This window comes from Capra hircus, chromosome 7 (assembly GCF_001704415.2).
Source record: "Capra hircus breed San Clemente chromosome 7, ASM170441v1, whole genome shotgun sequence".
Classification (NCBI taxonomy): Eukaryota; Metazoa; Chordata; class Mammalia; order Artiodactyla; family Bovidae; genus Capra; species Capra hircus.
The window spans coordinates 48,765,707-48,780,738 of record NC_030814.1 but is presented as its reverse complement, the minus strand read 5'-3'; the positions used below and the strand labels follow the sequence as shown (position 1 = coordinate 48,780,738).

General features: G+C 51.7%; 1 protein-coding gene across 1 annotated transcript; it reads right to left on the bottom strand.

The window, feature by feature from the left end:
• ARSI (arylsulfatase family member I) lies at nt 1,545-8,804 on the bottom strand. The gene is made up of 2 exons (XM_005683352.3): nt 7,911-8,804; nt 1,545-3,127 (listed from the first exon to the last, which is right to left on the bottom strand). The coding sequence occupies exons 1-2, from the start codon at nt 8,228-8,230 to the stop codon at nt 1,723-1,725; spliced, it is 1,725 nt and encodes a 574-aa protein (XP_005683409.2). The 5' UTR covers nt 8,231-8,804; the 3' UTR covers nt 1,545-1,722.

Here is a 15,032-nt window from a genome sequence, read left to right as displayed (position 1 = left end):
TGCAGGGCTGTGATATCTCAGGTAAGTGGCAGACCATAGATGAGCCAGCCCTGGGGTATGCTGGACCTGGGACTGCAGAGTTCCCCTCCAGAACAGGCGGAAACGCTGCGGGTGGCTGGAACCCAGAGGCCTCAGCTGGTTGTGGCCCCTGAGTAATCACAACCCAGGCATCGACATTCTGGAGACAGAGAAGGGTTCTGGTTGAGGGAAGCCAGAATAGGGAAACGAGAGCAGGGTTGGGGGGAAGGGGCCCAGAACACGGAGGTCACCTCCACTGTGCAGCCCCAGCCGGACCGTCACTCCTGGGCTCAGCCACACTCTGCAGTAGGCCTGCCACTCTGCCACCAAGTCTTGAACCCCTCTTACTGCACCGCACCCACCCCACCCCACCCCACCCCACCCCACCCGTCCCGCTCATCCACATGCTGACGAGTCCTAACAGGCCTCCTTTGCCAGAGACAAAAATAACTATTTTCAAAATTCACAGCAGGGCTTTCGCCTACACACGCTGCATGGACTGGAAGCTGAAGGGAGATATGCGGAACGCAGTGTGCAGATAGAGGCCGCTACCCAGCCAGCGAGCCCTGAAACCCCCACGCCCTCCTCCCCACCGCCCAGCCCGTGTCCCCCAATACACACACGCCCAGTGGTGCCCAGAACACCTAGGGGGTGGGTTCTCAGTTCATTCACTGTACACAGGGACAGTGAGGTCCAGAGGGGGCCCGAGGCCACACAGAGGATCTGGGGCAGGACTGGGCCAGAACCCACATGTTCTGTCCCCTGGACCATACCCAGGACCAATGGTGAGCTCACACCTGGCCCAGAACACACGTGCACACACCCACACCAGCTCACAGCACTGCAGCCCTCACTTCTGTGTTCCTGCGTTTTAATCAAGTTCACGGGTTCCTCTATAACCATTACTGCGGCCGGTTCTCTACAGGCCTGTGAGGTAGGCAGAGCCAGGGCTACCATCCCCTTGTGCAGGTGTGGAATTCGAGGCCCAGGAAAGAGGACTGGGCCCAAGGTCAGAGCAGAACCCAAATGCTCTGATGGTTGGCGTGGGGCTCTTTGCACAGTTGCTTCCACTACTTTAGATCCTGCAGCAGCTAACAGCCAGGCCCAGTCCTCCCCTTCCCTCCCAGGAAGGGGAGCTCACCACCACCAGTCTGTCCCCAGGACTGGCCCAGGTCTCATGAGGAGCCAGGAAGGTCCCAGGCCCCTGCACCTCCAACCTCAGTACTCAGGGCATGGCTTCAGACAGAGGTCAAGATCGTCATGCCTCAGCTCGGGTCCAGGCCTGGAGCTGCCTCCGGGTGGCCCCTCACCCTGGAAGTACCACAAAGGTTCAGGGTTCAAGAGCAAGGCCTTAAGTGAGCTAGGCGGTGACAAAGTCGGTGGGAACTTCACTGTGGTCCCAGGCACCAGATCCACACCACAGAGCGACAAAGTCATTAGAGCTCATCCTCCAGATGAGGGAAATGAGGCTCAGAGAGCTCGTGCAGGTCACCAAAGGTCATAGAGCAAGTCAACAGAGGCAGGACTGGGACCCCGGGCATCCCAGTCTTGTTTATTCTCCCCCAAGCCCCAAACCAAGCTACCCACCCTTCAACTGAGAGACTGTATGGCCCCCATTTCCCTGAAGAGGAGGACTTGACTGGAAGCCCCTCCCTGGTGAGGAACAGGGCCAGCTTGCATGGGAAAGTATCTCAGCCCCACCCATCAGATCCGATGGGACATCAGTCTGGTGTTGAGTTTACGGAAAAAGGATCTCAGCTTGCAAATCTTGCATTTTTTCTTGCGTCGCCCCCTGGACTGGCTTCGAGCCCTGCCTTCCTCCTCTTCTTCATCTTCTTCCTCATCACTGGCCCAAGGCCCCCATGCACCCCCATTAAAGTCAGGATGGGCCCGGGGATTCTCAGCTGGGTATCGCACAGGGATAGCTGTGCGGTTATAGTCCACCAAGCGGGCCAGCAGGGCTCGGACCACATCTGGCCGCTGGCCAGCGAGGTCCTCCCGTTCGTAGGGGTCAGCACTGATGTTGAACAGCCACACGGCCTGGCGGGCACTGGCCATCCTCTCCAGGTTCCACCAACTGCCAGGGAAGGCGGCCAGCGTCTGGGGTGGGATCCAGTCGCCATAGCCGGGGTCTCCCGTCAGCAGCTTCCACTCACCCACGCGGATGGCAGCCTGCACGGCGGTATTCCAGATGCCGAAGCCGCCCTCCAGGGAGCCGTGCCGGGCATGGTTGTAGAGTGGGTCAATGTTGTGCAGAATCTCCGTGCGCGGTGAGGCCCGGCCCTCACTGATGGCTGGCCACACGTCATAGCCATCCAGCCCATCAGCTGCCGAGGCAGTGCCCCCTGCCAGAGCCACCAGAGTCGGGTACCAGTCAGTGATGTGCACCAGTGCCCGGCTTGTCCGTCGCTTTCTCTTGAGTAGGGGGCTATGGACAAAGCCCAGGCCCCGCACACCCCCTTCCCAGTAAGTGCCCTTGCGTCCTCGCAGCGGCCAGTTGCTGCCCCCCGAGAAGGTCTGGCCGCCGTTGTCACTGGAGAAGATGATGACACTGTTGTTGTAGAAACCATGGCGCTTGAGGGCCCAGGTGATGTTGCGCACGGCCTCATCCATGCAGGTCACCATGGCCGCGTACTTCCTCCGCGCCACATTGCCCATGGTGCGGTAGCGGTACAGGTACTCGCGCGGGGACTGCAGAGGCGTGTGGACCGCCTGGAAGGCCACATAGAGGAAGAGGGGCTGCCGGGGGCTGTGGCTGGCTAGGATGTGGCTGACGCGCTGGGCGTAGAGCAGAGTGGAGTATTGGCCGCTGAGCCCCCAGGCCACATTCTCACCCTCGTGCAGGTCGAAGCCGCACACCCCTGGGCCATCACAGTTGTCATAGGTGTAGTAGTCCACGTTGCCTGTGAGCGAGCCCAGGAAGGTGTCAAAGCCCCGGCGCGTGGGCAGGCACTCCTTCCGGTAGAAGCCCAGGTGCCACTTGCCCACCATGTGGGTAGAGTAGCCCAGCTCCTGAAGCTTCTGAGGCAGTGTCACCTGGTCCAGGGGCAGACAGTTGGGCTGCCGAGGGCGGATGATGGAGTGCTGAAGTCCTGTGTGGATCTGGTATCTGGCAGGAAGAGGAGAGGACACAGAAATCACTGGTGAGGCAGAAACCACTGTTCTGGCTCCCCAACCTCCAACACTCACTCCGCGGTGAGCTCAGGTCCCAGCACTACCGGCAAGAAAAGTAAAGTAACTAGTGCTGTGCTGTACTTAGTCGCTCAGTCATGTCTGGCTCTTTGCAACCCCATGGACTGTAGCCCGCCAGGCTCCTCTGTCCATGGGGATTCTCCAGGCAAGAATACCAGAATGGGTTGCCATGCCCTCCTCCAGGGGATCTTCCCAGCCCAGGAATCAAACCCAGGTCTCTTGCAGTGCAGGAGGATTCTTTACCAGATGAGCTACCAGGAAAGCCCAGTAGGTATTATCAAATGTGCCCAGCACTTCGAATGCATTAGCTCACTGAACCCTCAAAATCAACTGAAGCAGGTATTTGTCATCTTACAGATGAGGAGGTTGGAGCCCAAAGTGGTTAAGTCACTCAAGCAGTATCACACAGCTAGGAAATTGGGGAGTTAAGAATTGAACCCAAGCTAATCATGACAACAACAATAAAGGCTGGTGCCAGCCACTTGTATGCTCAGTATTGCGGTGCTATGCCCTTTATAGGAATTATCTCACTAAATCCTCACTTTAACCTGGGGTGGGGTGCCTATCGTTATTATTATTCCCATCTCCCAAATAAGAAAACGGAGGCTCAGTAAATTAAATCATTTAACCAGCGAGTCACACAATTAGTAATTAGAATTGGGATTTGTATCCCCAACAGTTTGACTCCAGATTTCAGGGTCCCTACATTCTAAGCCACTAACTAGTCATGGGGTCTAGAGCAAGTCCTCCTCTCATCGATCAGTTCAGTTCAGTCGCTCAGTCACGTCTGACTCTTTGAAACCCCACGAATTGCAGCATGCCAGGCCTCCCTGTCCATCACCAACTTCAGAAGTGCACTCAGACTCACATCCATCGAGTCAGTGATGCCATCCAGCCATCTCATCCTCTGTCGTCCCCTTCTCCTCCTACCCACAATCCCTCCCAGCATCAGAGTCTTTTCCAATGAGCCAACTCTTTGCATGAGGTGGCCAAAGTACTGGAGTTTCAGCTTCAGCATCATTCCCTCCAAAGAAATCCCAGGGCTGATCTCCTTCAGAATGGACTGGTTGGATCTCCTTGCAGTCCAAGGGACTCTCAAGAGTCTTCTCCAACACCACAGTTCAAAAGCATCAATTCTTCGGCGCTCAGCCTTCCTCACAGTCCAATCTCTCACATCCATACAGGACCACAGGAAAAACCATAGCCTTGACTAGACGGACCTTAGTCGACAAAGTAATGTCTCTGCTTTTGAATATGCTATCTAGGTTGGTCATAACTTTTCTCCCAAGGAGTAAGCATCTTTTAATTTCATGGCTGCAGTCACCATCGGCAGTGATTTTGGAGCCAAAAAAATAAAGTCTGACACTGTTTCCACTGTTTCCCCATCTATTTCCCATGAAGTGATGGGACCGGATGCCATGATCTTCATTTTCTGAATGTTGACCTTTAAGCCAACTTTTTCGCTCTCCACTTTCACTTTTATCAAGAGGCTTTTTAGTTCCTCTTCACTTTCTGCCATAAGGGTGGTGTCATCTGCATATCTGAGGTTATTGATATTTCTCCTCTCCTATTCACTCTTAATGGAGAAGGCAATGGCATCCTACTCCAGTACTCTTGCCTGGAAAATCCCATGGACCCAGGAGCCTGGTGGGCTGCAGTCCATGGGGTCGCTAAGAGTCGGACACGACTGAGCGACTTCACTTTCACTTTTCACTTTCATGCATTGGAGAAGGAAATGGCAACCGACTCCAGTGTTCTTGCTTGGAGAATCCCAGGGACGGGGGAGCCTGGTGGGCTGCTTTCTGGGGGGTCGCACAGAGTCGGACGTGACTGAAGCGACTTAGCGGCAGCAGCATTCCCTCTTAAAAGTCCAGCCCAAATGTTACCATCACTATAAAGTTTCTCACTCAAAGAATGAGCCACTTTTGCTTCTGGGTTCTTACAGCATTAAGTACAAACCTTCACTGGTCCCACTTAGCCATAGGATTCTACTTGGCTGTACATACATGTTCTTGGGCCCAGTGATATTTAATGAGACTGCCCCTTACTCCTCTTTGTATTCCTAGTGCTCCGGAGATGTTTCAATGACACTCAATTACTTATGAAATGAATGAATGAAGAATGACACTCAAAGGATTTTAGAACCAGAAGGGACTCAAATCATTTTCTAGTTTATTCATCTCAACTTAAAAAGAAATTAAGGTTCAGAGGAAGGGAAAGACTGTTTAAGTTCACTCAGTGGTCAGGAGCAGAGCCAGGACCTGAACATAAAGCCAATCAGAGTCCCCAAACACAGGCCCTTTTCTGGTAGATTAGGCTGCCACTTCTTTCTCCCATGGAGGCCCCAGTTAGCTCATGTGAGGAGTGAGCTGGTTGGAATGGGACACATGTAAAAACCGTCCAGCTCGCAGATGTTATGAGACCAGTTCTCAGGTGCCTGCCTGCAAGTTTATGTGGCCCTGAGATCCAGGTCACTCACACAGGCTAACACCTTGAGGTAGGAGCAAACGGTGAGCAGAACTCTTCATTCCCCATTTATTCATTTCTATCCCATTTCTTCTTCTGTGGTCAAGGGGCCCAGGTTATCTGCTCAGACTGTCACTGTCACTCAAGCTTACAAACCCCAGCCTAAGTAAGAAGCCTGGAACTTCACAAGTGTATTAGAACCCCACACCTTTTTCTCACTCCCAGGCATCCAAGTTAAGCCAGTCATGACCTAAATTCCTGATACCTTTAAGCTGGTCACTGGGGTGCATTTTTCTGTTTTGGTTTCCTTATCTTAAAGCTGTTTTGGTTGTCAGCTATCATTAGCTACTACTGCCATTTTTAACACTATAGGCTGCACACACTATTTCACTTACTTTGCCTAAGTAACCTACAGTGAAGACTGTTATTACCTCCATTCCACTGATGATAAAACTGAGGCTCCCAAGAGTGCAGCAACAGGCCCAAGTTCAAGATGGCTGGCAAGCAGGAGCACTGAGCTTTGAGCCCAGGTCTCAGTAACTCACACTCAAAATCTATCAGTGATGTGGCCTCTGCAGACCTTGGGTTAAGCTAATGAACGATTAGATTTGATACAAGAAGTACCCAAGGGCCCCAAGTGGCAGTAGGCCTCTTTTTCGCAGAGGCTGGACACCATAGAACCCTGCTTGGTAAAGTGGGTGGGCCAGCTAAGAGTCACTAGTCTGTCTGCAAGTGAGTAACATGGGAAACTGGCTCTCTCCAGCTTTACCAAACACGACTGGATGCACTAACAAACACTAATGAGAGTAGTCAGCATCAGTCAGATGGAGCCAGCTAGCTGCAGGGGGCAGAGGGCAGACACTGCCCGGCCACGCTCAGCTAACTCTGCAGATGGGGGGGTGGGGAGGTGGCAGGGCTGGAACGATGCCCTGCATGCTGCTCATTTCCCTGCTTAAACCAAAAGTCATCTCTCGGAGAGAAAATGCTAACTTGTGCACCACTCTTGGGAATGCAGATTCCTCCTCCCTCTTCTGGAAGCCGGCTAACATTGGCTCTTTACTGTAGCCCTCACCCCCAACTCATACACTTGAGCCCCTTCCTCTTTCCGATTCTCTTTCTCAGTTCCTAGAGCTAAATGCTAAGTGCCAGGTTGAAGAAAGAAAAGGCAACTATTTGATTCCCAGCTCCAGGGCCCCTCTAAGCACCTGGCTTCTCAGACTTCTCTCCTACCCATCCCGATGCTGGGCACAGGCACCGAGTTTGGCGCTCCCTGACTCTGTGACTCAGTTTCTCCCGTCCAGGAAACAGGAAGACTATGGCTCTGGTTTCTGAGATCATGCTAGTGGCTTCTGGATGGAATTTGGGAGAAAGCACGCCTTGGACCCCATCCAAGGAGGATTAGCTTCAGCCTTGCCAAAGGATTTTCTCCTAAGTGGCCAGAGTTTGCCTTCCACACACCCACCTCCTGTTTCCCTGCTCTATTAATCCTGTAATCCTACCACCTTGCCTGTGGACAACTCCTTACAGAGAAAGCAGCACGTCTCCTTGGGGCTTCCAGCCAACTTGGGAGGATTTTGCAGATGAAAAAACAGAGGCTTTGAGAAATGAAGTAACTAGCCTAAGGCTACACAGGTCAGGCATTCTGTGTGTGCCTTTCTCCTCCACCTATCCATTCCTTGGCTTCTTCCCAATGTCATCATTAAACAATTTGGAGGCCCTAATCCTTCCAGTAACATTGTGGCTGCCATTTATTGATAACCAAGCAGCCTATATGCAACTGGTTCCATCCTCATCACTCTTTTTCAAGATTAAAAACTGTTCTTCACCCCATTTTATGGACAAGAAAACTGAGGCTTAGAGAAGTTACACACCCTGCTCAGGGCCTCAGGGTATGTAAATATTAACAGAAGCAACATTCAGACCTAGATGTCAGAGGCTTCCATGTTCCTCTAACAAAGAGATGATCAGATATCTCCTTCACATGGTATGGAGTCTGAACATCAGAGGGATTAGATCCCCAAAGATGATCCAACCCATTCAGTGTACAGGTAGGGAAACCGAGTCCCGGAAAGGGCAAAGGTCTTTACTAATGATCACACAGTCAACTGGAGACAGAATTGGCTGTGAGCCGGGGCTTCCCAGCTCCCAGTGGTGTTAATGTCAGTACAAAGTGAAACGTACAGCTGGGTTTATTTGGGGCTTGGACCGGCATCAGTGGCTTGGGTCATGCTTACCTGCCGGTGAGAAGTTGGCTCCGTGAAGGTGTGCAGATGGGCTGGATATAATAATTCTCCAACTTGACACCCTCGGCTGCCAGGCGGTCCAGAGTAGGGGTTTCGATATCTGAGCCATGGTAGCCCACGTCGTGGTAGCCCTGGTCGTCGGTGAGGATGAATATGATGTGGGGAGGCTGCGGTGGAGCAGCCGAGGGGTGCTCCACGCCAGCCTCCGCGGGCGCGTCGGCCACCAGGCTCGGCTTGGCCCAGTCCCAGGACAGGTAGCCGAAGCCGAGCAGGCTAACTAGAGAGAAGCCGGTAAGGGCGTGCATCGCCATGCCGGCCCGTGCGTCCCGGCGCGCAGCGCTCCCAGGGCCTCACCGCCTCGCGCGCCCAGGGCGCACGGCCCGCACGCCCGCCGGCCGACTGGCCCGGACGCTGCTAGAGCGCTCAGCGTCCCCTGGGGGCGACCCAGCGGTCGGTCCGGGACTGGCTGGACGACGAGGCCGAACCTGCGCGGCCGCAGCGGGGCGCTCTGAGGAGGTCAGGCCCGCGCAGTCTCCCGCCGCCCCAGCGCCCGCCCTGCGCCGCTCGTGTCCCTCTCCCCTAGTTCAGCCAGGCCAGCCTGAGACACGGTGTGGCGGCTCCCAAAAAGTGCTCTCGACCATCCTCTGACTCCCCTCTTCGTTGTAGCCCTTGATTTCTCCCGCCTCCTAATTTCTCTCGCCTCTGCGTTCCCTTTCTCCTCCTCCCGACCCTCCAGCCCCCGGCCCGGCCTCTCGCCCCGCCCGGAGTCGGGAGAACTGTCGGCTCCCCTTAGGGAGGTGGGCAGGACCCCAGAAGAGAAGAGGGGAGGGAGGCACGGGTTGGGCGGGTCTGTGGGGGACACCGCGGGAGAGAATGAGAAAAAGTTGTAACATCTGCCGGGGCCGAGCCCCAGGTGGAGGGGCGGGGCGTCCAGCGGCGGCTCCGCCCCCGGGCGGGAAGCCCAGGCCGACTGGGCCCTCCGGCTCCAGCCTCCGCCCTAGCCCAGACTGGGGAAAGGAGGAAGGGGGGCTGCTTGGAATTCGATGGAATGGCTCTGGAATGGCCTGGACAGACATTCCTCGATCAGGGAGTCTTAGCTTATCCGAGCGCCAGTCCTGGAAGGGATGTGCATCATTTTCTATTCCAACCGGGTCAGTCCGCCACTGGAGACACTGAGGCCTGGACGTGGCCAGAAACTCGTAAACAAACTGGTGGCTTCTTCCCCAGGGCTCACAGTGGCTGTCTGAAGTAGCAGTAGAGACAGCAGTGGAGAATAGGGAAGGCTGTGCCACTTGGCTTACCTCTCTCCTCAACCTCTCCCCCTCCTCATTCTTCAGTTGACAGCTAGACTGGCAGCACTAGTATCCAGAGGACAGGAGCTATTGTACACATCTCATTATCCCCAGGCTCCAGAAGCTCCATCAGTACGGGTATCGCTGGGATGAACAGATGAATGGGCCTCGAGGGTCACCCAGGCTAACACCCACTCAAAATCTCTGTACCAGGAAAGGCAAGCTTGGGGGACTCCTGGGCCAGGCAAGTATCACACATGAGTCAAGCAGAGAGGCTGCTGTGTTGCCAGAGGAAGGCAGCAGGCACATGGGGCAAAGGACCTCAGCCTTGAGTCCAGCTGACCTTCGTTATGCAAGAATGTGGACCAGTGTTTGCAGATCTTCTGATTTTCCAAGAACACCCAAATCTAGATTGTTATGAGAAATATTCCGATTGTTAAGAGCTAGTAATTCGTTTAAAGCCAAATCAAAGCACTGTACAGGCCGAATCAAACCTATCAGGAGGGACTGCCCTGGCGGTCCAGTGGTTGGGAGCCTGGCTGCCAATGCAGGGGACATGGGTTCAATCCCTTGCCCAGGAACTAAGATTCCACACGCTGTAGGAAAATTAAGCCCTTGTGCCACAACTAATGAGCCCGTGTGCTAGAGCCCACAAGCTGCAAGAAGAGAAGCCTCCACAATGAGAAGCCCAGGCACCACAAAGAATAGCACCCGCTCTCTACAGCTAGAGAAAACCTGGGAATAGCAGCAAAAAGAGTCAGAAATAATTAATTATTTATTTAAATAAGAGAAAGAGAAGATTTGCATACTGCTGTCTAAAGCTACTTCCAGCTTTTCAAGGACTGGCTCCCATCAGTTTAAAAAAAAAAGTATAGGGAATATTTTAGGCCATTGGGTGCCTGTTTGCGCCTTCCGCCCTGCATCATTGTTTTCTAGATTTTAACGAGGCTGTATTTTTTAATGGAAGAACTGAATTAAACAAAACTAGTTAGTGGTTTTTTTTTTTCCTTGTTTTTTACTACCGGAACTTCAGTCTTTAATATGCTGATCTCCAAGAGCTGTTTTTCCCAATTTTATGTAACCAAGCACCCTCTTTTTCACAGAGCTCCTCTAAGAGCCAGTGTTTTAGGAACTTTGACATACAAAGACTGCCCAGGTGGGTCTTCTCTCCCAGCATCTTTCCCCTGCCAATATTCTGCTGTGATCCCTTCTCTTTTCTTTAAAACCACTGTGTGTGGGGAAAGAAACCAGACCTCCAAAATAGCAGCCCAAAGTGAATCTGCATTTCGAAATGAGGGCTGCGTGGGGCTGGCCACTCCTGTTTGCTCAAAGCCCCATATTTAGGATGACCAGATTTATCAGAAGGGAAAACTGAGCCTGTTGTTCTGGCAGAAGAAATGTTGAGGACAGACAGGAAAAATACAGCGTCCTGAGGGGAATGCTGCTAAAATGGTGCTTCCGGAGGCTTCGGCCTGAGGCTGTCCAGGATGTCAAAGTGGGACAGGTCACAGGAGGTCAGATGGACTTGGGTTTTGCATTTTTTGCATTGTCTGTCCCAGACCTGGGTTCTTGGTTCCTGAACTGACCAAGTTCCTCCTGAGAAATGGCACAAGGAGAAACAGCAAGGGGGATGGGGTGGGGATGCAACCTTGAAGATACAGATCCAAGGAGGCCAGCTCACAGGCTGCAGATTTCTGTGGGGTTGCCATAGGGACAAGACAAGCAGAATTTCTGAGAGTTCAAGACCATGGACTCTGATATCATGCTGCTTGAGTTCAAATCCTGTCACTTATTTGGGGTTAGGCCTTGGGCAAATTACTTGGCCTCCCTCGGCCTCAATTTCTTCATCTGTAAAATGGGATGATAATATAAACGCAATACAACACTGTGCTTAGTAAATGCCTAGCTCGCAGTAAGCACTCGATGAGTGTCAGTGGTTCTGATGATTGTTATCTGTGCTTCTGAGAGAAAAGATTGAGTTCTGTGGGTGCAAGTTACTGGAAAACAGATTTCAGGCCAATTTAAGGGATTACTTTTGTAGGAAATCTGGCAGCTTGCTTAATAAAAGGATGGCAGTGATGGGTGAATCACCATGTGAAGAGGAGTGGGTGGACTCTTGTTCCCCAATATTCACATTTAAGAGTCCCTTAGTAATCACTGGAACCCACAGTGGCTTCAGAGGGTTCCATCCTTGCCTCTGATATTCTAGAGAAATAAACCCTGACCCTCAAACTCTTCCTTTAATGCCATTATACAACTGGGTCAGGGTACAACATTGAAACTAGACATTTCTAAAGGCTCAGGGATGACAAGCGGGGAGCTTAATACACAGAGTAATGTGAATCCAGGTCATGTCGCTTTCAGAAGGTGGCTCACTCTTCTCTTTGTGTTCTCTACCATGCGCCTACCTGCCCTTTTCCCTAGGACAATGTCCATCAGCACTGCCCCCATCCAGGTAGACTCTCAGGAACTCCAAGATGTCTCAAGTTCAGACCCAAGAAGTAAGGCTCAGAGAAACAGAAATTCCCTCTCCAGCTAAACCAGCCTTTGCAGTTTCTAGTTGAGAAGATGATTGACAGCAGAAATATTCACAGGGGAAATCTGCTCCCCTATTCCTATAGGAGCACACCTACCCCATCAACCCCAAAAGACAGCTATATGAAAACCCTACCAGAAGCCTAACACCCGCACACGAAATGCAGATCAGATGTGGCAGGCGTGTAGCGGCGTTACTTGTGTCGGAGATTTCCATTGATAAAATCAGACTTCAAAACGCTCTGAGCTCCTCATTATTGGAACCAGGCAACAGAGGGGGAAGGTGCCCATCTGTCCAGGAGGTAATAGGAAAGATTCCTGAACTAAAATGGGGACCAAAACTGAAGGACTTTAGGAGTTCTTTCCAATTTGAAATTGTTATACTTCTAATTCTTTGTCTCCAGAAAATTTAGGATGTCAAGATATAAAGGTGAAAAACAGGTCAGTCTTTTTTTGTGGCTTTGTCTTTCATTGCTGTGCGTGGTATATGTGTGTGTGCATTTGTGGAGGGGTGTGTGTATGTGCGTAGGTGTGTGTGTGTATTACTGTAGGGGGGATGTGTGCATGTGTGTAGGTGTGTATGTTATGTTTAGCCATCTTTGAACTAAAATTACCTTAGTACAGATATTATTTCCTTCTGATTTAATTGACCTTGGCAAAGATCTTATGCACAGATTATGCATGATGTCATCCTCTGCAACTCAGTTTGTCTATGATGGACCAAATCAAGGATCTAGAAGAAAACATAGAAGGCCTCTGGATAGACAAAAATGTCACAGAGTTCAATCCTTTAACTTGGAGCAGAGCTCCCCAGGCCTTCCTCACTCCAAGCCTGCTGACTCTTACTTCATACACTATTCTTACAAGGCTAATGATTTCATTTGTCAGCCCAAGTATATTGGGAGCAGCTCGGAGGGAATACATAAGAAGGTGGCAAGAGGCACCTGCCTGTTTCATAGTAATACAGTTTCATAGTGAAAACATTAAGGAGAAATAAAGGAATACACATAAAATCAGCCTGATAAATTCCACAAGCCTGAGAGTTTGGAGCCATCTGATGCAGAAACAAAGAGCCATATCCACCCAAACAGAATCAAGGGCATCACCAAATCACAGCTGAGCACAGAAGTAATGATGGGTTGTCCTCCAGAGTGTCAATCCTGCTCAGGATCCTCTTTTTAAGAAAGCTAGGGAAGGCATCAACTATTTTTTCCCATCCAGAATGGTTACTATGACAAGTTCATGGTGTAAGCTCAGCTTCAGCTTGTAGAGGATCCTCCCGGAAGTTGCAGGCTCAGGAGGCACTGCCTTCTGTAGTAGTTCCATGGTGATGAGGGTGCTGCACAGCTCTGATACTGGAGGTCAGGCTCAGCAACCAGGGGCCAGTATAGCTCGTCCGCCTCCTGCCTCCTCACATCTCTCAGATGCCAGCATTATGATCCCTGCACGTCAAGCCCCATAAGCCTCTGCAGCTTGAGAGGGTGCGTGGTGCTCGTCCAAGAAGCTGGTGGGAGCACGGAATTCCACTCCAGGGGCTGTTTCTGATAGTTTGCATTGTTCAGTGACCACTGGTTCTTGCTTTAACCCCTATGCTGTCAACTAGTGCATCATTAACTATAATTCATTAGTGTTAATGGTAAGGTCAGAGGTGTCTAAGAAAGCCAAGCTGGCTACCATAGGAAAATGTATTGCCAGGGCCCCAGTGAAGTGTGTGTAAGGAGTTCAGGTAAAGACTAGCCTGCCCAAGTGAGCCAGTCTCCCTGGTGGGCAGGCTCAGGGGCAGCTGAGGCCCAGTTCTTGCTGGATATTACTGTGCTGGGGCAAAATGGTTCTGGGAGGAAAAGTGCTTTCCTCCTTCATGCTGGGGCACCCCCTTTAGCATTTCCGGGGGAGATACATTCCCCCAACTCCTGCTTCCAGGACCTCCTGGTGGTCTAGCTGAGCGCCCCTTGCCTGTCAAGATCCTGTGTTAGACATCTGAGCCTGGAGTGGCAAGAGCCCATGCACCCAAAGCCCCTTGCTTTTAACCCTTCACAGGGCCCCAGCCTGGGGCATTTCAATGGCTCCTTTCTCTGGCGCTCAATGAAACATTCTTTCGAGCAGATTATTGAAAGCAGAGCTCTGGGTACACAATGGGCGCTCTGTGCTCACAGTTGCTGCCCAATCTGTTTGCCCAGCCCGACTGTGGCCTTACCTCTCCGCACGCTCCCCACCCTCCACCCACCCGACCCCGGCCCCACCTCGAGGCCAGCTCAAAGGGAGGCCATATGAAAGGACTTGTTCTCCGCCTTCTCAGAAGTTCCCGCCGTGGCATCTGCCAGCCTGGGGAGAAGTTAGTCTAACGGGTCCCAGGACTGCCTCCAGCCCATCCGTCCATCTAGCTATCTGGGGTTCCTCTCACTTTGATGTCCAGAGGCTTCTGTCTTCACTGATCAGCTGAAGTGTCCCTTTCTCTCACATACACACACAGATATGCACACGTGCACACACATATGCACATACCAGATGGGACTTTCCAAGAAAGAGGCGAAGTCTCAGACAATCAGATAGAGCGTGGGGGCCACTGAAACCCAGTCAAATTGGGGGGTTCCTGAAACAGAGGATGCCAGGCTGCCCACCAGCACTGCCGCCCCCTCCTCCCAGCCCAGGGCTCCACGTTCCTTGCAGGTTCAGGAAAGGCAAGAGCATTCGGGTTAAAGGTAAGATGCCAGAGCCAGACTGCCTGTGTTCCAACCCATCCCTTCCATTTGCTAGCTGTGTGACTTAGTTATCTGAGTTAACCTCTCAGCACCCCAGTTTTCTTATGTGTAAAATGGAAATAATAATAGTACCCACCTCAGAAGGCTATTGTCAGGATTATAACAGACAAGGCAAGCGAAACTCTTAGCACAGTGCCTGGTGCATAATAAGCTCTCGAGAATGGATGGCTATTGTTATTATTGTTACTATACTTAGATTCTATTGTCATTATATTTAGAGTCTATTCCTACAAGTGTACAGCCTCAGGGACAAAAATCCACATTCCCTCTAAGTCAAGGCATTCCTCTCCTCCAAAACATTCAATGGCTGTCCACTGACTGCAGTAAAAAGAAAAGAATCCAGCCCCCTCGGTCCAGCACTTAGGGGGAGAACTTTGATCTCCCCCTACATCATAGTCACTGGATACATGGAAGGTAAATGAGTACCATCACCATATTTCAGTTGTCATCATCTATTGTACTACTTGGAGAAACTGGCCTTTAGCCCAAATTTATAAGGAGACTCTGCCTGGGGGGGAAAAATCCCT